Source organism: Perca fluviatilis, chromosome 5 (genome assembly GCF_010015445.1).
Source record: "Perca fluviatilis chromosome 5, GENO_Pfluv_1.0, whole genome shotgun sequence".
NCBI classification, from domain to species: Eukaryota; Metazoa; Chordata; class Actinopteri; order Perciformes; family Percidae; genus Perca; species Perca fluviatilis.
The window spans coordinates 17,500,159-17,527,003 of NC_053116.1; the positions used below are offsets into that span (position 1 = coordinate 17,500,159).

A 26,845-nucleotide genomic window follows, 5' to 3' on the forward strand; every position below is an offset into this window, starting at 1 on the left:
AGTTGGAGCCAAGTGACTGGCCATTGAGTTTACGGACAAACTTAAAAAATGAACAGATATTACCGCTTTCTTTTTCTGCTCTATTTTCCTTTTTACTACCCTGACTGCAGTGTTGCACTAAACCCACATATCCATGGCGGCTGCAGAGTGCGATAGGTTTGGCATGTTGGTGTGATGTAATGCGATGTGAAGCTCTCTGGAGGTCTAGGCTCAGCGACGCCATACATGAGACAGTTTAACATCACTAGCCATTATGAATTTACCTGTGAAAGGTGACAGGAGAAGAAACTAGTATTATTCAGCTTGGAAATTACAGCATTGGCCAGAGTCTCTCTAAATCAGATTGATGATCCATTTTCCCTGCCCCGGGGCCACAGTAATGTAAGGGCCTGGGATCCACAGAGGCTGCACAGAGACAGATGGGACCTTGTCTGCTATGACCTTGCTGAGCTAATATTTCTCCCAGGCCTTGTCTGTTGCCTCATCATTAAAGGTGCAATGGATATTAACATTGGGGGAATACTTCAAAGACACTGTTTACTTGGACAGGACACAATCCGCGTGGAGAAAAATCACAGCACTAGAGTAACAAGGCAAAGAGTAATTGTTTGGCAAATGGGAACAGTGCCATATGTTTGCATGGGTTTTTACAGATGCCTGTACAGTCTTTGAAAGCAATGCAGTGCTATGTATATGCAGTATACTGTACAAGTATTTAGCTGCTCATTTTCAAAATGCAAAGCAAATTATAAAGTATAAAGCAAAGTTTTTTAGAATTGATAGTACAGCTGAAATAATTAGTCGGTCGACAACATTTTTTATCTGCAACTATTCTGATAACCAATTGATTGTTTCAGTGATTCTTCAATGACAAAAGCCAAACTGAGAATGTTCTGCTTTTCTTTGTCATATATGAATATCTTTGGGGCTTTGGATTGTTGGTCTGATTAAACAAGTAATATAAATAGGTCACCTTGGAAATTACAATGGGCATTTTTTTTTTCCCACAATTTTTCGGAGATTTTGTAGACAATATGATTAATCAAGAAAATAATTGTCAGATTAATCCGTAATGAAAATAATCATTAGTTGCAGCCCTAAGTGAGAGACGAACAAATGCACATAAAAGTGGGATTTGTTTAAGCCTTTCGCTAATTTATGTTTTTTCCATATTTTATAATGCCTTTTAGGCCTCTTTTTGTAGATCGTTTGTTATAATAACATCTTTGAATTATTCTCATGGCATCATGTTTTGTTTGTAGTAAAATGACACACTCCCTATGAAGCTGTGTTGCAGCCGCCTGGCATAGAGTTTTGAAGTACCAACTGAGGGTGCCAAAAACTGAAGTTTTGAAAGTTTAGACACAGTGGCTTCAAAGTTCTATGGCCAGTTTCAAAAACATATTAGATTAGTCTGTAGTGTTAGGCTAGACTTCATTTTGCTCTTAGATTAGTCTACTGCAAGTTAGGCTGTTTCAAAATAAGCCAATTTAATTCATTGAAAGTCTAAAAAGTAAGCCACCCTACCCGCCCCAGCTAACTAACAGCCATGTTTCAAATCAGTGACATCTGCTGACCAGTGTTTCCATGGTAACAATCAGTGACATCTGCTGACCAATGGCACCAAATGATAAAACAAGAGGAAAACATGGCTCATAATTTTTGGTTTGGTAGTAATGAGAAAGGAGAGAGTTGTAAGACACTGCAGTAACCTGTTGGAAATGTACAGCAGTGAGGACATCGCCAGTCTGACTGAAGAGTTAGCAGAAATACTGAGTCCTTCATGTCAAATTAATCTAAAGACAGTCAAGAACAAGACCGCTTTGTGCAATGGATGAATTTAGAGTCTATCTGGGTGGAGACAGGGGTGGTGATGGCGCAGTGGATATAACACATGCCTTTGGTGTGGGAGACCTGGGTTTGATTCCCACTGCAATACATCAACCAATGTGTCCCTGAGCAAGACACTTAACCCCTAGTTACTCCAGAGGTGTGCGACCTCTGACATATATATAGCAATTGTAAGTCGCTTTGGATAAAAGCGTCAGCTAAATGTAATGTAATCTGAAGTCTATTAGTTATATCTAACCCACAGTCAAAGTCTGTCTTTGTGATACCAATCCCAGGTGTCAGGTATCTGTTTTTATTTCCCATTTTCATCATTATCGCCATTCACATTTGGCCTTCCCATAGCTGGATGTTAGCTACATGTTCAACATGGCAGTTTATTTTATAGGTTTTCTTTATTAGTAAGTCATTCTTTTGCTGCTTTGTGATATTTCAAGCCTGAGAATAAATCCACTTACATTAGGAATGAATTGCGATGCAGGAGTCAGGCTAGGAAATATGGTCTAGGAAGCAATCCAGCAGGTCACTGTTACTCAACGCCAGCCTTTAAGAGAGAGATAAGGAAATAATCAAAACAAAGAGGCGAGGGCCAACTTCAGCCAGACTGCACTGACAGATGGGCTCCTACTTTTATTCTTTGGAACCCCTTCCCTCTTATTTTCTCCAAACCAACCACCTCTCTTAGGTGATATGTGCTGGCTGATGAAAACTATTTAGTCTTGTATAACCTTTCTGCACAATAAAGCAAAATAACACCCTGCAAGCCCAAACTCCCTTATCTCTAGTTTCTTATCTCTCATTAGCTTTTGCCGGTGATGAGTGTTGCTGCTTTGCAGGGATGGGGGGGGGGGTGGGGGGGAGAGATAATCTATTGAAATATGGGTTCATTTTGGATAGACTTTATCAGCAAAACAATTTAAATTTTGATAATGAAGAACACTGTAAATCCCCCAAGTGCCCTTGTACCACAGCGTACATACAGCACAACAGTACGCTGGGGAGGTAATCATTGTGTAATCACTCAAACAACACTGCACATCCAAGCCCCAGAGCCTGCAGCCACTCCCCAGGCAGACCAGCCCCTGATATTTGCTGGGCTTATGATTTGTTCTGGGATCTAAGCAATAAGTAAAGCCTCCTTGTGGCCTTGTAGCCAGATTGAATTGCAAAAACATGTTGCACCTGGTGCAGCTGCAACAGGAAGGAGAAGCAGCAACACTGTCTGCATTCACTATCTGATGGCTGCAACCTTATTGAAAATCTGATAATGATATTTGGTGAGCTTAATGGTTGCCCTCTGCAGGCTACAATCAGTCTCACTCAATCCTGTTGTTGTACCCACCACCCCCTTCTCTTTTTCATCTTCTGCCTCACTTTCACAGTATGCGGCCGACAGCAAGAAGCATGATATACGGCTGCTTCGCTCGGTTTTAAAAACCCGCAGCACCACATCATTTTTTTCATTGCATTTTGTTTTCAAATAGAATTAGTGTCTGTGTTAGTGAATAATCAATGCGAATCACTGCAAGTGATCAACATGTGCCTGTCCACTTGTGTTTATTCTATTCCATTATCCTCAGGTTCAGCTGCAGAACAGCTGGTAGGAATTATGTGTCCTGCTCACCACACACTTCAGAAGGAAACATGTTAATGTGACAGAGGCTTGAACCTGGACATAGTCATTAAAAGGGAAGTCTTTTTCCTCATTACACCCCCTGTTCCTTAATAGTAAATGTAAGATGCCAATACACGGTATATGTTCAAAGCTTCCCTATAACATGAAGGTGTAATGACCCAATTTGCCCACAGGGAACATTAAAGTTTCATCCATGTGTTCTAATGGAGACTGTGTACATCTAAAGCCATCTATCTGCTGTTGTAGCTGACTTTTTACATTTTATTACGAGTTCTTCCAGCGCAGACAATACATCACTTCCTCTGAAATACCTAGAGGCTTTCAAGCTACATTGGCATTTTCATTCTAACACATTTGCAATAATTAACAGAGCTAACTTTTTTTTATTGTGATTAATAATAGAGTAGAAGATAGTATTATTGAGCCACACATTAAACTGCACTCATTAAATTAACTTTCCTGAATGCACCAACTCAGACTACTAAGTAGGTCTGTGGAAAGGTCAATGTGATCATTATATAATTTAGCTGGAGAACAATTATGACACAGTCTAATACGACTAATTTCTAATGCAGTGGGAGAGTGGCATGTGGAGCTAATTGTTAAAATGTGAAGATCCATTTCAGAGCCTGAATGCATGTAACTTGACCTGTTCCAAAATCCAATGCTGCTGAAGTAAAGTACAAATTTAAGGTACTTTTTTTTTGCTACTGATATATTTCTACTCCACTACATCTTTATATTTTTTATACAGATTAAGATTTTATATAATAATAAATATATGATCATTTATAAAATACAATGCATTGTTAGAGATTAAACCAGTGTTTCTCAACCTTTTAAAAATAAGTGTATAATTGGGGCCCCTAGTCACATTTCAAATGTTTATGAATTTTAGCTGGAATAAAAAGAGACCTATGTGGATTGTGCTTTCTTAAACAAATAACTTTATTAACAAACGTAGCACAAACGATTGAGACCATTTTGGGGAGATTTGGACATTAATGGGGGACTGGGTGATGTCACTGGCCAGAAAATGTAAAGTTGAATTACTTAAAACCCTTAACAGCACAAACGATATTTTTTATGACACAAATGTAGCACATACGAATAGCAGTGTTTTTAATTACTTTTGGATGACATGGGGGGCCAGCTTCACGCAGGTGAATTTCTGCATGCGAAAGTCACAGGACGACAATCTTCTGAACACAGCCATACTGAGAAATACAGAGAGTGTTGTGTGGAGCTGATAGTCTTAATTAGCTTTGTAGCAACTCATTTGGCAATGGCTTGAATGTAACGGATGTTCATTAATATAAAAAAGTTACACACTAAAGTTACACACTAAAGCTAACACTTAACCTACCTAACTGAATATAAAAATATATAAAACTAGCGCCACCTTGTTGATAATACTTTTACTTAAGTAGGATTTTGAATGCAGGATATTTTCTTGTAGTATTTTACATTGCTGTATTGCTACTTTGACTTAAGTAAAAGAAGTAAACTAATACCAACTCACATACAGATCTTTTTTACACATCATTTTAGAAAAGAAGCCATTCATTTCTGTGTGGAGTACAAAGTTGAATAGAAAAATATATTTTGAAAGTTTTAGCCCCTCATTGGTTAGCTACAAATTCTGTCCAAATACAGCATTTTCCCTCCTGTGCAATGGTTCCAGAAGACCAACTCTCCATTTTGCTAGCTTCAGCACTCAATAGCTTCATGATTAAAGCCAGTCTATTTTATTGATTGAAAAGGAAGGAAAGAAAACCCAGAGCCTTTCTACTCTTCAGTCTCCGCTTCTCTATCTGTAAAAGTGGTAGAAAAGCCTCCCTTGACCATGTCCAGGCAATTTGGGTGGAGCGGGCCTCTCCTGTTGCACTCAGTGACTCCGGCCATGCTCGGTTACCTCATCTCATCAGCTGGGAAAGTATTTGAGCTTGTAGCTCCGGAGAAGGCGGCCACGAGTTAAATTGAGTTACCTGTTCAGAGATGGTTTCATTTTCCACGGATGGCCCCGGAGATCCTTGATGGAACCGCTAACTGCTAATCACCCATCATGTCCCCCAGTGTCTGTCTGAGCAGAGAGCGGCGACAGCAACCTTACTCAGGTAGAGAAGACAGCTGGCTGCAGGATCCATCACACTATCTCAACAGTGAAGTGCAGTCAGATAAGCCTGCTATGCATAAGCCTTTGCTGTTTTTTGTTTTTTTATATCTCTTATATTTGTGTTCTGTTTCTCCACCTGCCTTTCCTTTTTTTAACATGTATAGATCATAAACTAATGCTAGCTACTTCCTGTTGTGTAGGCGGATTCTCTCAACTTCACTTATTCTTTACAGAACAGGCCAGCAAAGGTAAAACCAATTGTCTGCATGCATGGCCATGCACAGGGACACGCAAGGCTGTGGGCAATCACGCATATCGGGTGATACATGGGCAATGAATTCCCTGAGTAATAAGATAATGATTAATTTTATGGGTCATATGGCTTAATACAATTAATTTCATATTTGTATGAAATCTCTATATTATGTACATTAATCCTTATTGATTAGGACATAATGGATTTTCTAAGATATGTCAATCTACCATACAGTGAGTGATCTGGAAGGGGAAGAGGCTAGAGGCTTGGCTCATGTCCTGTCTGTCTCTGTTGATAACCACAGGGTAGCAGATGAAAGGCGGAGAGGAGAGGGGTAAAAAAAAGTGATGCGGGGAGATAAGAGTTGAGAGGATAAACGAAAGGAGAGGAGTAGAAGAAAAACAAGAGATGACAAAATGGGGAAAAGAAGAGGAATGAGATGAGAGGATAACAGATAAAAGAGCAGGGGAAGAGCAGACAGCCTGACACCCCACAGTCACGTCACACGATTTACTATGTTCTGGCCCATAATGTTTTATAGCACAATCACTGATAGCACAGTAGTCAGTAGTGATCTCATTTCACAACCCATATCCTTCGGTAATGTGAACACAAAGGGAGAAGCAGAGCCATTAGCAGTGTCCAGTTCTCATCTACTGCTACTCATGCATAATTGGCTTCCATGGTAGGAAGCAAGAAAGGGTAAACAGCAAGCAATCATATTAACTCCTGTGAGTCCTAATTGAAATCCGTTAACAATCAGCGCGGATGATTCATACCCCGAGCCCTCTTTCCTGCACGCTGCTCTCTGTATATTGACACGCGTGAAGACGTGAGTTTGCATTATAATCAAGAGTTATGCTTGATTTCTGTGCTCATGGGTAGCGTAAACAGAGCAGCTTAACATCCGCACAGCATATGTGAGCATTTTACCTCAGTCAGAGATTTGCTTCAAATTAAAAATCAGTTCTGGTTTCTGCCCCCCCGTACATGGTGTAAATCAGGTGGATATGAAACAGAAACATTTCAAGGGGTGTCAATGTTATTATGAATGCAATCAATTAACAATGAAGGAATTAATTTTAAAGGAATGGTATGACATTGTGGGAAATACTTTTTTTTTACCTTCTTGCGGAGAGTTAGATGAGAAGATCAATATCACTCTCATGGCTGTCTATTAAATATGAAGCTACAGCCAGCAGCCGGCTAGCTTAGCTTAGCATAAATACTGGAAGTAAGGGTAAACAGCTAGCCTGGCCCTGTGTATATGTAAAAAACTAAAACTACTTACACCTCTTATAGCTCACTAATGAATACGTTATATCATGTTTAATGTTTAATCCATACAACAACCTGAGTGTAAAAATGTGCTCCCAGGCAAGAAATCTCTTCTTAAGGTGCTTAAGGACTCAATTCTCCAGTAAAACCACAACTTGTCATTTTTACACTACTTTGAGCAGAGCCATGCTAGCTGTTTCCCCCTGCTTCATGTCTTTTTTATGCTAAAATAAGCTAACCCGCTGCTGGCTGTAGCTTCCTACTGTATTTCAACCACAGATATGTGAGTATCCAACTATTGCCAAGAAAGCTTGAGTGTGTTCTGAGAATAGCCTTCAGTTCTATTCAAGTAGTCTGTTTCATTTTAGATTATTATTATAATTACGCTTATTATTCATTATTAGCTCCATGTATCAATATGTCATAGTATTTCTTTATATGTATTTGTATTCCATTTAGTCGTATTTCTTATGTAGCACTAGTAATAGTGATAGGGGAAAGGAAAGAGTGCATTGGATGTTTCACCATTCTAGTTGAGTCTTAAACCACTAGATGGTGTGCTTGTCGCTTCACACTTACAGTACACTACATGCACCAGATGGGTTGCATGGAGAAAAGCTCTCTGGAGAAGATATATAATCATATTGTCTAACCCTAGCATTATGCAACATAAAACCCGGTCTCTCTCAACAGGTTTCGGGGGTTTTGAGAAAGACATTCTCAAATAATGCACTACAATCACTGTGAATACGCAACATATGGAGCAGCTGAGCCGCTCCTCGTGACAAACAATCAATCCTGCACGGTCTGAAACTAATTTTCAACAGAGAGCTCATCCGGACTGTAAATTCACCCACGGAGAGAAAAGAAATAAAACTCAATCCTCCGAATCTTTATCCAGGCACTGACTCATTCATATTTGAGAGTCTGGCTGTCAGCCATGCTAACAAAAAGCTGTTGAAAGGCAGAATAAACACTGAACAATGGGTGTGTATGTTCAGGTTCAGGGTTTCAGAAGTGGCAGACAGATGTTATGGAAACACTTCAGCTGAAGTGTTTACAGAATTACTTTTAGTAGTTTTGGATATTTCAGTGCATGCATACACTTTGTGTAACACTTTGTCAAAAAAATATTTCAATAATTAACAAAGAGCTTGTGTATTTAACCATCTTGAGATTCAATTTATCTTTAAAATCACAATACAGTATGCTATTGAAGGAAGCTATTAAGCAGCTAGTTGGCATTAAGATATTGCTCTTTATGGGCCTAGCATTATTCTGAAGTATAGAGGAGGAATAATAACATAATAGATGTCTGCATTCCTCCATTCCAGTGCTTTAATGTAAAAGAATAAAATCTTCTTCTTGCATCTGAGAATATAAAGCTTTATATCATCGACTCTTAGTGAGCTTCACTGCTTCTCAAGGGCAAGATAAGAGCAGACATTTTCTTTTTTTTTTTCTTCTCCTCTGCAGCAGATGGTAAAGAGAAAATCACTTTCTGCTGGGGGCAGGATGCATCAGGGTCGGGGTTTAAGCTTTGAGGTCCACTCTAAACATGGCCGATTTGACAGGACTGTTTTGCATACGCTGATTCTAATCAAATGTATGCGGAAGAAGAAGGTGGGATTTGCGAAGCAGCTTAATACAGAGATACTGATTAGATTAGGGATTTTACAGAACAGCAGGCTGGAGCCACACTGTCCAGTCTGACAACAGGAGCATGCAGAAACAAAACGAGACTCAAAGATTTTCAGTCCCCACTGACTGGAAAAAGGGGGAGGAGATGTTAATATTGGGTGTTAATATTGACATTCCAGAGGTCCTCCTTCTGTTGAAACCACATAGACCAATACTGTATGATGAGAGGCAATCAGCAGTAAAAGGCAAAAAATAATCGTCTTGCACAGAAAATCAATTTGTTTACCGGTTCCTGCTTTGATTGAATTGATCTAAGGACAATGACACATGATTGGACTCGAAAATGAAGGATTCTTTACTGAATGAAAGTCAATAGTGAAACTATTGAGGCACTCAAAAGTATTTCATTAGGTCAACAGCAACAAAACAAGGGCTGGCTGAGGAAAAAGAACATGTTCCGCGCACAATTATACTGTATCTAAAAACAAATGCAGCCACTGACATGCTGGCACAATGGTGCACCTTATTCAAATGCTCCATGTGCTCATATTCTTCTGAGCGCACCAAACAATGAATCATTACCAGCTTATGCAGATGAAGCCACTGGTGTATAGGTCTTCTGTGATCCATTTACAATTAGAGACTTACATAGAAAAGCACTACATACATGATTGGAGCAGCCCTTTGAACAAACAGCAGTGTTACATAACACCTTAAAGGAACACGCCGACTTATTGGGAATTTAGCTTATTCACCGTAACCCCCAGAGTAAGACAAGTCGATACATATCCTTCTCATCTCCGTGCGTGCTGTAAAGCTGTCTGACGTCTCCAGCGGCATCAGCCCATCACAGAACAGGCAGGTGAATGGTTCCAGTAATCCTACTGCTCTGAATAAGTAAACAAACCGGGAACTATATTCTCAGGCAGAAGAATATAGTACTTGGGCAGAGTGATATGCTCGCAGCAAGCCTGTCTGAGAATATAGTTCCCGGTTTGTTTACAGATAGAAGATGGCTGTGTCTCATGTTACGTTGTTTTTTGTACACGCTGTGACTCTACAAATCACAACATGTAAACAGGAACATGTTGGCGTTATTTTGTCACTTTTGTCACAATTCGCAGCAGTAGGCTAGTTGGAACCAGTTACCTGCAGGATCTGTGCTGGGCTAAGCTAATTCTGGAGCCGTCAGACAGCGTTACAGCACGCACGGAGATGAGAAGGGTATGTATGGACTTGTCTTACTCTGGGGGTTACGGTGAATAAGCTAAATTCCCAATATGTCGGCGTGTTCCTTTAAATCACGGAAACATGTATATTTAAAAAGCTACTCGGATTAAGGTTTTCTTTACAGTAGGACAAAGTTCAATTTGTAGGAAAAGAGGCAAATTACTTTGAGGCCATTTGAGCCATGATATAAGCCCACATAAACATAACACCTACAAGGAGGGCCTGTTTAGAATCATTTTGTAACATATCTCAAATGTACATGTGTGGGTGTATATATTTCTTATATGTTTCAGCCAAGCTGATGACTTGCCTACGGACAAGATTGTGCACAAAGCCACAATGCCAAAGATGGTGATGGCGTGTTAATTTCAACACAAATACATCCATATGTGTTTTCTTATCCTTAATCCTATTCTTAAACACTAAGGAGGAATATGTTAAACTGATCTCAGACTAAAGCCTTCCACCTTCAGTTTCCGGTATCCATCATACTGTGGACTCCACATCTGCACCCCTTTTCAGAAGTGAACCTCATCCAGCCTGAAGTCTGAATCCACGGGGAATCGGCTATGTGCCTCGGCAGAGTGACTGAGTGAGTGGGAGTCAGTCAAAGCCCCAAGCACTTATAGGGAGGGGGTGGAGGTTTGGGGGTAGCAGTGAGGAGGTGGCTGCTGGCAGGCAAAGCTAATTCACTGTGACAGAAATCAGAGCTGTCAGGGCCACCATAACCAAGCAGCATGGACAGCATATATCCAGTCAAACCCACAGCCAAGAGGAAGAAAGGATGTCAGGGACTCAGAAAGAAAGGGGGATGTACTGATTAAAGCACTTAAGAGACTGTGTGTGTGTGTGTGTGTGTGTGTGTGTGTGTGTGTGTGTGTGTGTGTGTGTGTGTGTGTGTGTGTGTGTGTGTGTGTGTGTGTGTGTGTGTGTGAGACACACTGGGCAGGGGAGGCAGGCAACATCCATCCACTCAAAAACCACTAAAATAGACACGACAAAGTAAAGAGGCACACAGGTAGGAAGAGCCTTCATAGTCATGAAGACTTTCAACACAGGAGCTGACGAAATACACAGAGAGATGAAGAGAGGTGGACAGGACTTTCCAAATTCAAGAACTCACAAAAACAGGTGTATTTAAAACGATAAGTAAAGCAACATCCAGACAGAGTTTCACACACAAAGAAATAATAAAATACAGTAGGCAAAGCTAAATTCCAGTCCTCTGGGATTATTGGTGAAAGGTAACCAGATTAACGCATGTAATATTTATGAGGAAGGCTCCTAGATTTTACTAATCTGGTATTATGCGAAATACTAAAAGTTTAATGGAATAGTATATTAATAGAATATTGTGAGAAAACTGATATCGTTGATCGAGGGAATAAGAAAGATGGAGAGAAGGAAGGGCATCATCATGACTTAATGATGAGAGAGGGAGACACAAGGTTGGTCTCTAAAATACACAGAGGAGGAGGAGGGGATTGTGGGAGATTAAGTGAGCTATGTGCTGTTTGTTATACACTGCAAATCACTGTAGGATGTTTGTTGAGCGGCACTCTCATTTGGGACGAGGAGAAAGCCGGTAGGGGCACCTTAAACATTGTCACTCGGGCGTCTCGGGATGAGGATCTGAGAAAAAGATAAGGATTAGACAGCAATGTTTTGGGTCTTCATTGATGGGATACAACTTTGAAGAAGAAAAAGATCAGGAAAGTTGGAGACTCATGTTGTCGCTAAGCAGTTCACTTTGGAGTCGTGGTCTCAAGTGGAGTTTCTTTCTCATTTTTTTGGAGGGGAGAATAGGATTAAGTAAGTGAGCCAAATTGCTCACTCCTCTGGAAGTGGTATGAACTTTTCCCCTCTGCCTTCAAATTCATACAGACTTACAAGTCAGTAGCAGTGTTAGTGTTAGAACTGATCTCTAAAAATGTTCAACTTCAAGTAGGCTAGACTGATAACTGAGAAGAAACGTCTTTTTAAGGTGTAAGTATTTCCCTCCGTGTGTTTGACTGTAAAATTTTAGCAAATATGTTTAAGGTTTACTATTTAGTCGAGCCACAAGAAATTCATTGGCAACTATGTTGATGATTAAACTAATCATGTTGAATCACAAAAAATGCCCAAGGTCTCTGGTACCGCTCCTTACATGTGAATATTTTCTGTTTGTTTGTTGTCTTCTATGATAGTGAAGTGAATATTTTTAGGTCCTTGAATGTTTAGTGTTTTAAGATGTCACAGTAGTCTTTAGGAATATCTGAGGAGCATTTTTCACGACTTTCTAACGTTTGAGACCAAATGATCCATTAATTAAAATAAATGATTAATTCATAATGAAAAGTATTGCTCATTGCAGCCATACAATGATTACTGCACCAAAAAATTAACTATTTTATTACTATATTTTATACATTATTTCCATATACTTGAAAGAAAGATCTCTAAAATAGTCTCAAAGGAATTTGTGATTCAAAAGCTGAAAATATATTCCTGGGGCAAAAGGGACATTTTAACGATTTTTCATCTTCTGCCATAGCTACTGAGGCTTCCTGCATGACACTAACCTTGTAGTCATATTACTGTATGTGTCTGTAGAACAGCTCAAAACAGCAGGTGGGTTGAAACGGAATAGCTTTTTAATACATTGTATGGTTTCTCATTTTAATCTTATCTGACCAGGGAGAGCCAGAGGGATTAGAAAGCTCGAAGAATCCGACTTCCAGAAACATGACCTCCAGACTGTATCCAGGCCCTCTCCTGGTGCTGCTCTGTCTCATCCACGGCGCTGAGGAGTCCTGTCCCTCTGTGTGCCTCTGTGTATCTGACACAGTGAGCTGTAGCTCCAGTGGTCTGGCCAAGTTACCCTTGTCCCTGCCCTCCTTCTCTGTCACCCTTGACATCAGCCACAACCATCTGTCCTGGCTGGGTGCGGGCAGTTTCAAAAGGATGCCTAGATTGGAAAACCTCCGGATGACCCACAACCAGCTGGGCTCCCTGGGCCATGGGGTATTTCGCAACGCCTCTGGCCTCAGGCACCTTGACCTGTCCTCCAACAAGCTGCATGTGGTGGAGCAACACTACTTCCAGGGGCTGTGGAGGCTGGAGGAGCTCCTTCTCTTTAATAATAAGATCACACAGGTGGAGGCCGGCACATTGAGCGGCCTGAGCAGCTTGAAAAAGGCCTACTTCAGCCTCAACCAGATCACACACTTCCCGTTCTTCTCCATCCAAGACCACAGTCACCCTTTCCTGACCATGCTGGACCTCTCGTCCAACCGTCTGAGCCGTCTGCCATGGGAGGATGTGAAAGCTTTGCCCGGGTTGGTGCAGCGGGGGCTGTACCTCCACAACAACTCTCTGATCTGTGACTGCTCCATGTACAGCGTTTTCTGGCATTGGGATCTCAGGGGTTACGACGCACTGAAGGACTTTACTGATGAGCACACTTGCACCACCTATGGGAACCCACGAGCGTCCATCCGGTTTCTGCAACACTCCCGCTTCTTCCACAACTGCACTGTGGAAAGCGCTGTCTCACTGCCAGTGACCGTGCTCCTCTCCAACGTGTTGGTTTCAGAGGGAGAAGGAGTGCATCTGGACTGCCAAACGTCCCTGAGTAGCACAGACCTCTCATTTACATGGCTCTCCCCCAGCAAGGGGTACATCACCCAGACTAGCATTAATGACACGCTAATTAGCCTATTTCCTAATGGTACCTTGGAGATCCAAGCAACCAAGGTCAATGACTCAGGTTTGTACGTGTGCACAGCTGTGGATATTAAACAGGCACTGAACGCGACCCGGGAGGTGAACGTGACGGTGTTGCTGCCTCCAGCAGAGTCATTCAACACTGGCTACACAACATTGCTGGGCTGTTTGGTGACCACGATCTGCATCCTCATATACCTCTACATGACTCCGTGTCGCTGCAGCTGCTGTAAACAGCCCAAACCTCCAGCTATCCCAATTGAGACTTACGACCACAGCACCCTAACTTCCGTTTTCTCCCCCTCCACTAGATCCCAGCACAAAATCCAAAATGACAAGCATGTAGCATTCATGGAGCCAATAATAAGTGAAGAAGGAACGGAATGGATACCTGAAGGTTGATACTGAACAGGGTTTTCTCTTTTCCTTATTTTGAAGCGGAAACAAAAAGACCTTTGGACAATGCAAAACTCCTTACTCAAGAATTAGCGGTGAGATGCAATGAGGAGTGAGTGTTAATGCTGTATAGGAAAAAAGAACATCAAGTCTCTTTCCCGACTGCCAGATGCACTAAAAAAGACCTCCTAAACAAAAAGCAGTAGCTCCTGTTCCAATTCTGCTCTTCCCTGTCATCTGGCCCAGTAGTCGAAATGAAAGTTTCAACTTTGGTTTATTATCCTCAGGTGTACTGACATTGCTAAATCACAGTAGAGCTATTATCAGCCCTAAAAATCAGCTAATAACTTCTCTGTGTACTGAGGTACGACACTAGGGGGAATATTTCTCGTGGGATCAGAGAGTGAATCTGGCTCACTTTTCACAGAAAGTGTTTAACGAGGATTAAAACCCCCGGAAAAACGCTGCAAGTTCATGACTGTGATAGACTGCAGGAAGTGAGTTCAGCCCGTGCATCTTGGTTGAGTTGAGGTGCTAAATAATTATTGTGGTAGAGCTAGGCACTGCACCAGCTGAAGATACAGCCCATATTTCTTATAATATGTTGCTTAAAACATCAAACACTCTATCCACCTCCTGAAAACTTCTGTTCCCTTTGGTTCTAATAAAAGGAGTTGTTCCCTTTAGATCAATTGCCTGATTTTGGCAATTTAGGAAAATCCATTACTTTCATATAAAAAAGAGGAATTAAGATACAGCTAAAAAAAAATAAAAAATAAAAAAAAAGCAATAAATGTTTCTGTGCAGAGGCCACAGATTTCAGCAAACATTTAAAAATCGTATCTAGCAGAAAACAGAGGTACATCCTGCAGTGATCCATCATACATATACATAACGCATCTCAAACCTGTTGCATTAATCTGGCAGCCAAAAACAATGACTCTCTGTCTGCACTCTGCTTATCTAGCAAATAATACAGAAATCAGGAGTGTCAACAAGCCAAAAACAAACAGCAATTGGACTGCTCTTCAAAGACAGAATCTCTTTGATCAAACACAGCAAAGCACTTCGAACCCTACGGAACAAACACAACTACAAAATTTGAACTGAAGTGACAAATATTTCAAGCATGATGCAAACCCCGAAGGGGCATTACTTTGTTTTGTTTGTTAATTCAGTGGAACATGCTTAAAATTACAGAATAACACACTGCAATGCCAGAGATGAATGATGTTGAAGAAGGACGTGCATGCACTGCCATGAAAGAACATAAGTGTGTGGGATGAGAACATTAAGTCGATGACATGAAAGACCAAAGAGAGCATATGGGTGGTCGGGGATGAAGGGATATTTAAAACCTGATGAAACAAATAGTAGCCTCAAAAGAAACAAATCCATTTCTTTCCATGCATCCATAATGTTTTGGATTGTAGTTTAATCTTAATGCAAACACTGAGTTGGACGAAGGATTGCATCGAGACTGAATAGGATTAGATGTAATCCTCCATATAATGTCAAAGAGAAGTTGTCAGTAACCACGCATCTCACAAAAGCAGAGCGTGTTGTTAGAGGAGGGACCTTTGATTATTTCTAAATCCTTAATTAAAACTTGACTCCTTTTAAGCCCTTAGAGACTAATATTGTCGAGCAACTTGAATGTAAATTCACAGACAAAAAAGGTGGAAATCTAAAATCAAATGGGCAGCCATGCATGAAACTAGGACAGCTAGCTCTTAGACAGCGCTGAGTTTCATCACTTTTAAACTCTCAGGGATTAAGCAAAAAAAACGGTTAGACTAAGCACTGTATTGTGATGCACCACTCTGTTTAATCACACCGCTACTGATTTATAGGTTATATTTAGAAAAAGTTTTCGGTAACACGTTATTTTAAAAGGGTGTGCATTAGACTGACATGACACTGTCATAACCATGACACGAAACCTGTCAGGAACATAAAGGAGTCTTTATGAATGTTTATGACTGTCACTCGACAGTCTTCACATTGTCTGGTGAAGTTGTCACAACACAAAGATCTCAAACAATGCTAACTTTGCATTAAAAGTGTCATCATTTCGCGAATGACATTCATGTCAACAGTCCTAAACTTCATAAAGACTCCCTCTTGTTCATGACGTGCGTCATGTCATGGTTGTGATGGTGTCATGTCATTCTTATGCACACCCCTTCAAATAAAGTGTTACCAAGTTTTCCCAGTAGTAAGCAACATTCAAATTCCTGAACAAAGATGATGTAACGCTGTGTGTGTGATGGAACCTCTTGTATCAGAGACATGACCCGTTGTTTTTCAGAGACAGTGTATTAGAGACATTACATGGTGTGATGACTTGGGGTTAGGTTTTAGGGGATTACCACAAGGATAAAAACTAGGTGCTTTGTCAATTTCAATGTTTTTAAATCCCTCTAATCTGGTTCTGCTCTCTGACACAGCACAAACAGCTGGGTTGGGATTTGTTGTTTTTTGATATGATTAGCAGAAAGATTTAAACAGAGGACATGATGTGAGCATTTCTATTCAAGGGCTTTCTATTTCACAGAGGGTCCACAGGTGACCCCAGTTATGTAACCGCGCTGCTGATTTAGGGAATCCACCTCAGTGTAGGCAGCATGTCACAGTTAGAATGAGCGAAGTTAGTATCCCAATACCATTTGATATCCAGCATTTTATATGAACCTTGTGACAGCAAGCACTTTACAGATAATGGGAGGCCTTGGCAGTGCATTTTGAAGAGAAAAAAACTAAAAAACAACAGGTATAAAAAGCACACCATATATTATTATAATTATTTTGTTCTAGCAAATTGTTATGCATATATCATTTGAAACATGAGGTGGCAAACGGACACATTTAGTTTGCTGAAATATTCTGAAATCATTCTAACATTTACACATTAGAAAGTCCTAATAATTGCACCCAAGTCTGTATCACTTAGTCTATCTGCAAATGATCCTGAACCTCTCTAATAAACCTCCCAGGTGTAAAGGAAAGACCATATGATGCTTTAAAAGATGCCCCTCGCCAAAGCAAAACACTCCATCAGACTTCAATTAGGCCTAAAGCATGCACTTCCCTTTCCAGATGAACTGTTTTCCCTAGTTCGGCTGGGCTCCAAGGGATTCAAAACCATTGTATTCAAGAATCTAATTATTGTGAAAGGGGGTGTTTTACTCTGAATAGCTTCCACTAGTGGAGGGCTGCCTTGACTGTCAACAGGCGCTATTACTGAACTGTCAAAACAGTCATCAGGCAGGAGTGGAGGCATCCAACTGTGGCAGATAAATACACATCTTTCAGATAATGTGACACCCACACACACACACAACCTCGGTAGAGGCCCAATGTCACCAAACAGACAAAAAAAACCTTATTTCATTCTAATTGGACACTTTACTTGGAATATGTGCTCGAGATACACAAAAATAACTAATTTCAGAACAGTCCACCAACCAGCTATACTACACTAAGGAGGCAAGCAAGTTGCTTCCCAAAAAAAAAAAAAAGACTAAAATAAATGTGGATTGCTGTACACCAGACAACAGGCTGTTTATCATACATCTGCACTGAATATGAACGCAGGCCACTTTCTGTGTTTCCAAAGTAAGATGATGCAGCTGGATGGCCGACATGCCAAACAGAATTCTGGTCTCAGTCCCTGTCACTGTGGGGCACATTGCAAATGAATGCCTCATTAATCAAATGTATATCCATCACATTTCATTGCAAAAAAAAAGCATTATGCAGCGATACACCTTTACCTGAGCCATTCAGCATGTTGGAAGCAGTATCCTGGCTCACTGTCTCCCTGGGGCTGTTATGGGCTTCAGTGAGTAGAATTTAGCTGGATATCATAAGATTTGACAAGCACAATGACTCAAAGTATTTTGAGGTTTATATTGTTGCTCATGGCCACTTTTCTATAACACGGTCTTGTCTTTTTTTCTTCTTCTGTGTTCAGCTTGTCATTTCACTTTTATTGTATCATGTGGTAATGGTGCTCCCCTTGTTATTATCTGTCACACTTCTCCACTAAAAGACAACAATGAACTGATGAAATATGGCTTTATTATTTCCATTAAAAAAAGACCTGTGCTGTCAGAGACAGTATAGGTAACCTATCTGCAATGTCTTATAGTGTCAGTGATACTCAATTATGTAATTTATGGTGCAATTACTATTTGTTTGCCATACTAGCAGCATGGCTCTAGGGAAGCAATATTGGTTGGTCCACCACATTGGTCCAGACTGAAATATCAACATCTAGACTGAGGATGGATTGCCATGACATTTTGAAACATTTATCATTTCCCCAAATGATAAAACTAGCTGACTTTGGTAATCAGCAGGTTGACATTTATGGCTTTTGGTAAAATATCTTGAGAACTATTGGATGGATTGGCACAAAATGTAGTAACGACATTTATTGAACCCAGCGTGTATCGTCTCGATAGCTAAGTGTTTCGTCACACCCCTATGTCCAACACTATCGTTTATGACCAAAAACCTGCTACATTAATGACATTCCATCAGTCTCAGTTGTACCTTGTGTTTAGTGTTAATTAGCAAATGTTGCTATGCTAACTAAGATGTAAACATTACACCTGCTTAACATCAGCATGTTAGCATGCAAATGTCAGCATTTAGCTGAAAGCACTGCCGTGTGTAAAATACAGCCTCACAGAGTCCCTGACTGTAGACTGTGGTTATAGTATCACTATGTTACTCATATTTCTAATATTGAATATAAATATAGGTGGCTGATGTAGCCTAATAAAGCATTACTAGATTAGGTCATTTTTCTGTGCGAATACAGCCACCTCCCTTGTTATGTGCCTAACCACACCACAAAGTTTGGCCTCTATAGGGGATAATATAAGCAATGTCTAAGCTACATTACAACTGCCTGGTCAAGCCCCATTCAGAGGCAATGCTGCCTGATAGGCTGCAAACAAATAAAAAAAATGTGGAAGCTGGAGGATTTCCGCAATCTGAGGTGTTGAGGCACATAACAAGAGAAGTGATACTCAGTTACACTCATACAAGGGCAAAGCTACATTTCATTCTGGCCTAAAGCCCTATATCCTGCAAAGGCACCAAGAAATTCCACAGCTCACTGATCCCATTTGACCAACTTTGGAACATTGCACAAAGCAAACACATTCTTCTTGATCGGTTTATTACTTCCCCTGTATGCCCTAACGCAATTATATTTGTTTTTTATTTTATTTTTAAACTGGAATCAAATAGCTATGCGTAGGGCAGGCAATGTGAAAGGGGTTGCTTGTAGTCAGTGGTAAAAGTAGTAGTCAGATCTTGATCAGCAAAACGATATGTAGGCTATAATAGCTGGTATCAGCAAAATGCACTTTAAGTACCGGTTCTGCAGAAACTAGTTACCAACATGGGGTAGGGCCCCATCAAGGGTCACCAGATAAATCTGCGGTGTCAGGACATGATTAATGGGGTAGTTCTGCTACCCTTGCACAAGTTATATCAACATGTTGGATTTTTCTATAATCTTTGCCGTTTTTGTGAAATAGTGGACAATTTTAACTCTTTGTACATTGTGCAGCTTTTAAAATTAAACCATGTTAGAAGTTTAGAGGGGTAATGCGTCTTGGTGGAAGTGTCAACAACTCACAGACATTAAAAACATGATAAGGGTCAGACACTGCTTTTTGAAAGGTTGTTGCATCGCAATCCAAAAACAAGCCAATGTAGTATCATGTTTTTACTGTAAACTCTTAATCTGCAATGTAACTTGTTACTACAACTGTAAAATACATTTAGTGGAGTAAAAATATAATATGCATCATTCTGAAATGTAGTATTAGTAGAAGATAGCACAGAATAGAAATCCTCAGGTGCTTCAACTTGACTTGGACTTAAGTTAAGGTACTAACGTAAACGATAAATAAGTATCACCCAACTCCATGGAGCAAATTAACGTCTTTCAGCTCGTTGTTTAAATGGACTGTTTTCCACGAAAAAGCTCTGATAAACCCGCTGAATGCCAGCCCAGCATGATGGCAACGTTAACTAGCTAACTAGCTAGCTTACGTTAATTAAGATAGCTGGTGAACATGGTGGAGCTTTTAGCTGCTAAAGAGCCAGATATTTCCCTCAAGAGTTGGTGGAGAACAAAACAGAGCTAAAGAGAGGGTGACAACTGGACTTACATTCATCAGGTGGTCAGAAACATTACTCCAAAAGACTGTTGCTCCGTATCTGCTGGATGTGTAAATCATAGACTATGGTAAACAGGATGCATGCTAACAGGTTAGCCTTATCAACAGGTGATAGTCAGTGAAAGTGTGGTGTTCAAAGCCTCTTTCATCTGCCCCCCAAGTGCCCAAACAAAATCAGTTCCTACTGGTTTATTTTATGCGACAATTGTATCCCTGCCATTAGACTACATGTAATGCTATATATTCATTGATTACATTTTTACAATATATACAAATAGTATGTTACCTCAATATTTAGGAAGATTACTTTCTCACTAGGCTGACCATTTCTCTAAATTTCTGTTGTATATTCAGTTAATTATTTGTCATTGTATTATGTCTTTAAAAAGCAGTCAGTTATTTACAGTAATTGAATCGATCATTGTACTTTTCCCTCCATCATTAACACCTCCGAGGATCCCTTGGACAGTGAACACAACCCCCAATATCCAGCTCAGTGGTAAGTATTCCAGGTGTAAATGTAACTGTGGAGTAGGGTGCTGTAAAAACATCTTGCTCAGTGTTTGTGTGATGGGTCTTAGCTGCAATTGATTTAATGGGTAAATGTTCTGTTTCCAGTTACCACGGCATATGTACTGCACAACTGGCTAGACCTTTTTCACGGCAGACATGTTGACGTGATCATAGTAGGAAAAGCACAGGTGTATTCAAAACCATTAATGATGGCTGCATTCCACTTAGGAGAGGCCCTGGTATTGTGCATGCTGACTCACTGAAATTTACTGGGACACTTGATGGAATTGAGCCATCATTAAGGTTATCAATTTCAGCTGTGCTATTCCTACTGACAAGTCAAAATGTCTGCTGTGAAAAAGGTCCATTGGGGCTCTGGAGATAAAGTCTTAACCTATTTTCCACATTAAAATGAAACAGCGCCCTCTGGTGTTTAACCCTACCAAGTAAATGACAGTACAATAAAACCACACAGAGAGGACATCAACCCCTTTTAATGATCCTTTCAGTGGTGGTAGTTGACGGACCAATGGCACTCAGCATGGAGTCTCAAAAGGCTTTTAAATGCTACATTTCCTCCAAACTGCTCTCCATACACAGATTACCCTGCTGTTGAAAATAGATTTAACCGATTTCTACTGCAGTACACTGTGCCTTGTCATGGGCAGAAAAGTAGTTTTACTAGGACCAACACGCCCTTTCTTACAGGGATCTGACCTGTTGATTCATATTAGACAACATTTTACTTTAGGCATGTTCTCCATATTACATTTTATTTTGGTATATTGCTATCTGAGGTTAAATTATCCACCTTTAAACTGCACATGGAAATCGTATGTAGGGGAATAAAGTATGGAGTTCAAGTGAAAGGACAGTAAGACAGCTGTGATTTATATTTTTAATAGTTTGCTTGACACCGTCATCAAACTGGTCACACAAACAAGATTTGAAATGTTTTATTTTAATAGAATTTCAGACAACCAACTATGTAAAATAAAAAAAAAAGAAAACCAACAGCAAAAGTGAAATTTCATTCACAATTTTTTTTCCTTAAAAAAATATCAGCCTTTCCCCTTGTTCACAAACCGTTTCAAAACCTGGACAAACAGAAATAACATGATAGATTCCGAGAAGCTGGAAGGCCATCAACATTTGGTGGCAAATATAAATATAGTGGTTTGAACAGGGTCTCAAATAGTTCACATGGAAAGTGTGTACATACAGTTTACATGACAGTAGGACACTCGGCACTGCCTGTATCAATTTTTATTAATGTAGAAAACCAGGATCCTTATTTACTGATTTAAATCAATGTGTTTATGACAAGGAAATATGTACATTCAGCCAGCTCCAATAGTCTCTGGAGTATGGCGTTTGTGTTGCCCCTTTGATCATGATTGTCTATTGAGGAGCATAATTGTGAGTGTATGTGTAGTCCGAGTAGTAATCCTGTACCCCACCCCTGCCTGCTGGGTAACCCCAAGGGTATGGTCCACCTCCAGTACCGTCCCCCCGATCATGTCCTCGTCCTGGCCGAGGCCAAAGTCCTCCTGGTAGAACTCCTCTCCCTCGATAACTCCCTAAAGAACCAGGACCCATACCACCCCGCATAGGCCCATGATCCATCTGTCCAGGGATGCCACCTATACTACCATAGCCCACACCACACATTGGATGTGGAGGCAGTTTAGGTCTGACTATTGAGCCCCCCCTGGTGGCCACTGTGGGAATGCCCACAGAAGCTCCAATGTTGTTAACACAATTCACTGGAGTCCTGCCTCCCTGACTACCAGGGATGCTACCTGCAAGGGTCTCCCCAGTCTTAGGCAGCCCACTGGGGTCCACTGGGCCAGATGTGACCATACCCTGGCTGCTAGCAGTCTGACAAGTGCTGGCCCCTGCTGTCCCCCATAGAACCTCCCCAGGTCCACAGAGTGTCCTGTCGTGTTGCGTGGGGGTCCCGCTAGCATTTTTAGAAATGCCAGCCATGTAACCTGGCTGGGCTGAGTCATTATGGTCTGTGAAGGGGAGGGAGGTGGTGAGCGGAGAGTTCCCAGCAGCCCCAGCTCCTCCAGTGTCTGAGCCATATGTATGGCCCAGCCTCATAAGGTGAGGTGGAGGGGGAGGTTTGACCTCCAAGGGGAGCGAAGCCAGGTTGGCTAGAGGTCCTGCTGTGGCCATGACAGGGGGGGTTGGGAGTGTGCTAGAGGCTGTGGCTGGGACTGGGGGGCGGTATTCCTGTTCCTGGGTGCTGCTGCAAGGTGAGGCTGGATAGGCCGGGGAGGCCGCATAGCTAGAAGAGCCCGTGTAAGATGACCACGAGGCTGAAGGACACAGGAAGCTCTGGTGGGGATTCACAGGAAAACCTCCTGGTGACAAGCTTCCAATGTCCGAAGAGCCTATTCCCATCTGGTTGGTGGCTTTGAACTGCGAGATGGCTGTTTTGAGAGCACTGTAGTCAGACAGCGTTGGCGTTCTCTCGGGGGTGGCCTGCTGGTCTGGGAGCGGAGGACGAAACTCCTCCATCTCTGGTGGAGGCGGCTGTGGAGGCTTCCCCTTCTCAACTGTCTGGTTCTGCTCTGAGGGATCCGATATGGTGGTTGGCTCACCATCATCAGAGTCTAATGACATGTCCTCCTCTTCCACACACTCATCATTCACTACTGGGAGAGCAGGAGAGGGCAGAGAGAGAGAAATGGAAAAGTGGAAAGGAAGATATTATCGAACAAATGTGTTACAGATACATTAACAGCACCAAATGTGCTTTAAAAACTCCGCTGGGCAGTGCAGACACCTTTAAATGGCAAGATAACTGTACAGAACAAAAAAGGCAATTTAGCAAAGCAATCACACTACAGCAAAATGACATGAAATCCTGAGTGTTCTGGTGTGTTAGTCCTGCTGTTGCTGCTACCGACCTGTAGAGGGCGGTGTTGGGAGCTCATTCTGACTGATGGAGCCAATCAGACTGTGGAAACCACTCATAACGTCATCAATGCTCCCTATTACTATTCCATTTCTGGAGTACTGTAGGAACATCTCAAATGGCCTCTCTGTTTAAAAAAAAACAAACAAAAAAACATCACAACATGCAAAATTCAGTTAACATTTTAAATAAGTTAATTGTTAATAATAAATAACAAAAAAATAAGTTAATAATTTGACAGTGGTCAAAACAATTGTAAATACTTTTATATAATTCTAATAATGTATATAATTTAGCAGGTATAAAAGAAGATGCATCTATATCTGGTAGTTTTATGCTTAAATGTCAGAAGACTGGTGAAAAGATGTAGCCTAAGTTGATAGTGATAAGGATGAAAATACCTGTGAGGAAGATAAGGTGCCGCTGCTGTGTGTGCTGAGCTTGGAGTTTGATCAGGCATTCTAGGTCTGGAGCCTGACGCGACTGGGTGTCACACTCGTGATAAGGGAGGAACTCCACCAGGTGCTTCTTCTGGTAGGCTGTGAGAAGGTTCAGCAGCCCCATGGCATTGGTGTTTAACCTTAAAGAGAACAGCAAAAGTAGACCATACAGTGTCAAGATGTTTTATTCACAGCTCTGGGCTGGCAAAAGACCATTTTGATTTAACTACTACTATTTTGTGTTAAGCTCCTACTCACTGACCTCCCGAGTTCTTTGAGCTTCTTCTGGGACTTGCAGTGCACTTTCCACTGCCAGGGGTGTTCAGGGGTGCTCTGCTCCTCCAAGAACTTCAGCAGCCCCTGCAAACGATCTGGGAAAAAAACAAGTAACACCAGAATTAAGTATCGTCCAACTGATATTTCAACGAACTCCCACAGCTCCCAAAAAAGAAAGTAAAACTTACCCTGCGTGATAAGGTCAGGGTTGAGGACAAACTCATCAGACACCATGAAGCCTCCAGACACAAACAACTCATTATAAGTGTGGTTCTTGACATCGTCCAGAGTGTCAACTCCAGCGAAGCTCACTGAAGGCAACTTCTTCAAAGACACTAGAGCCGGGATCTGCAGGGTGAAAAAATTAGGTTTTTACAAATGTTCATATGTAGGAAAGCTTTTTTGCACACCTCTTTTGTCGGGCAGGTGCGTAGGATAAGATCAAAAGTAGCAGATCAAAATATTTAGAGAAAATCCCGCACACTGACCATTACGCAAGCAATCATTTATTTAGAAGAAAAATACGTTTCGGTTTCATCAGGTAAATGTTCATATAAAAATAAATGAAACATGTTTTCATGTTAAAAAAAAAAGATCTAATATATATCTATATCTATCTATCTATTATCTATCTATCTATCTATCTATCTATCTATCTATCTATCTATCTATCTATCTATCACACACAATGCATATAACCCTGTCAATTAAAATAATTAAACTCAGCAGCCAGATAAAAACAATACTCTGCAGCAGATGTATAAATTCAATTAGGATGCTATTATTATTTATGTTTCAACACTGTCACAAGGAGGCCGTGACTGACATAAAGGGAGTGACAGGAGGTGATCGTACCTTGTGCACGTGTGCGGCGATGTCCTCGTTCTGAATGATGATGAGGAGCTTATCTAAACTGCAGCTGTTTTCCAGAAACGTCTGTGGGCTGCACTCGCTGTTGCCAAGACTTTTCAAGTACTCCTTTGTGACATACAACATGAGAGACGTAATTGTTAGAGACAGGCAGATGAATGTGTCTCTCTCTCTTACACTTACAAATACCGACTGACTGACAGATACAGAAAGAGCTGAGCACCAAGACATCGCACACATAGTGACAAAGAGGAGATAGTGTAGCCTTTCACATTGCCACTGCCAATCTGCACTTACACTTGTGTATGCCTGTGCAATTCTCTACTGCAGAAAGCTCTTTGGCTCCAATAAAAAAAAACGTGATCTAAATTAAGTCTACGGATGAGGAATATGAAAAAAATGGATGTGAAAGTATGTTAAATCCAAAGTAATAATATCACAACTGATTTGATTAAATGATTCACAGAAAAGTATTAGTCAGCGATTTTGATAATCCAGTTGAGGTAGTTCATTTAATGGATCACCAGTTCCAGCTTCTTAAATGTGAGGAGTTTGTATTTAAATGCATACTGAACATCTTTGGGCTTCTGAATGGACGAAACAACCAAGGCAGTCACAGAGAAAAATGCCACTTATGAGTGGCATTTTTCACTATTGTCTATTGACTAAATGATTAATTGTGCAAAACAATCCCAAAAATCAATTAATAACGTGAATTATTTTATTTTCTATTGCTTTCAAAACTACATTGAGACCTATTGTACCTTGATCTCCTTGCAGACAGTGCTCTCCTCCCCCTCGTCCCCGGAGTAGATGTAGAATTTGACTGTGTTCTTGGTGACGTCCTTAAAGATCTCCACCAGGCTGCTGAAAACCTCCGGCTTCAGCTGACCAATGAGGCTGCCAGCCAGCAGGCCGGACCCACTTCCAGGAGCAGGGCCTGGGTTTTGGGACTTGGCCTCTGGAGAGTCTGGTGTGACTTGAGAGGGAGAATAGACCTCTACCCCCAACTCTGCTGACGAGCCTTCCATTTTAGGCCTAGTGGATGCCGTCCCTTTGACAGTGACCATTTTACCACTCTGAGACGAAGTGGTGCTCTTCGACAGGGAGGGGTCCGCTTTAGTTTTGGAAGTCTGCATGGGGGTGGGGGGTGGTGTTGTAAGATCAGATGTTGTCACTGGGGGAGGTGGAGGAGTGCCCTTGGAGGGAGCAGGTGGGGCTGGGATCAACGTGTCCATCTTATCACACAGTGCTTTGATATGCCCCTGAATGGGGACAGGGGAGACGTAGGGTGTAACAAAGTCTGAGAAGCAGCTGTTGGGTAGCCAGCAGTGGTGTGGAGGCAACCGTGTGGGTAGCAGCGAGGAGTAGCAGATGTGGTGAGTCTGCATAATGTTTTTGATGTCAGAGGTGAGACTGTGAATTTCCTGGTTGAGTATGGTGTCCAGGCTGATGGAGGGCCTGAAGGGAACTTCCTCTACAACTGGTACCGTGGCTGGTGCAGC

General features: G+C 41.2%; 3 protein-coding genes across 5 annotated transcripts in view; 1 reads left to right on the top strand and 2 right to left on the bottom strand.

The window, feature by feature from the left end:
- Nucleotides 1–20,412, bottom strand: part of LOC120559199 (metabotropic glutamate receptor 7-like) — a 115,469-nt gene extending 95,057 nt beyond the window's left edge. The window contains exon 1 of one of the 2 annotated variants that reach the window (XM_039800744.1): nt 20,307–20,412. In XM_039800744.1, the coding sequence (XP_039656678.1) occupies nt 20,307–20,375 (69 nt within the window). In that variant the 5' untranslated portion in view covers nt 20,376–20,412. Of the gene's footprint in view, nt 1–2,306; nt 2,329–20,306 lie in introns of those variants that run through there. The other variant, XM_039800745.1, reaches the window with a different exon arrangement.
- On the top strand, nt 11,514–18,256 carry LOC120559200 (amphoterin-induced protein 3-like). The gene is made up of 2 exons (XM_039800746.1): nt 11,514–11,991; nt 12,685–18,256. The coding sequence occupies exon 2, from the start codon at nt 12,733–12,735 to the stop codon at nt 14,113–14,115; it is 1,383 nt and encodes a 460-aa protein (XP_039656680.1). The 5' UTR covers nt 11,514–11,991; nt 12,685–12,732; the 3' UTR covers nt 14,116–18,256.
- Nucleotides 20,413–21,769: 1,357 nt separating the features above from the next.
- The window catches only part of tasorb (transcription activation suppressor b), a 20,195-nt gene continuing 15,119 nt past the window's right edge, over nt 21,770–26,845 (bottom strand). The window contains exons 17-23 of one of the 2 annotated variants that reach the window (XM_039799559.1): nt 26,105–26,845; nt 25,326–25,448; nt 24,659–24,818; nt 24,457–24,565; nt 24,156–24,334; nt 23,747–23,881; nt 21,770–23,488 (exon numbers count right to left, since the gene is read on the bottom strand). The exon at nt 26,105–26,845 is cut by the window's right edge and continues 113 nt beyond it. In XM_039799559.1, coding sequence (XP_039655493.1) covers nt 22,230–23,488; nt 23,747–23,881; nt 24,156–24,334; nt 24,457–24,565; nt 24,659–24,818; nt 25,326–25,448; nt 26,105–26,845 — 2,706 coding nt within the window. In that variant the 3' untranslated portion in view covers nt 21,770–22,229. Of the gene's footprint in view, nt 23,492–23,746; nt 23,882–24,155; nt 24,335–24,456; nt 24,566–24,658; nt 24,819–25,325; nt 25,449–26,104 lie in introns of both variants that reach the window. The other variant, XM_039799558.1, reaches the window with a different exon arrangement.

What these genes read in the sequence shown, in the direction of transcription:
- LOC120559200 (XM_039800746.1), top strand. Translation starts at nt 12,733, where the DNA reads ATGACCTCCAGACTGTATCCAGGCCCTCTCCTGGTGCTGCTCTGTCTC.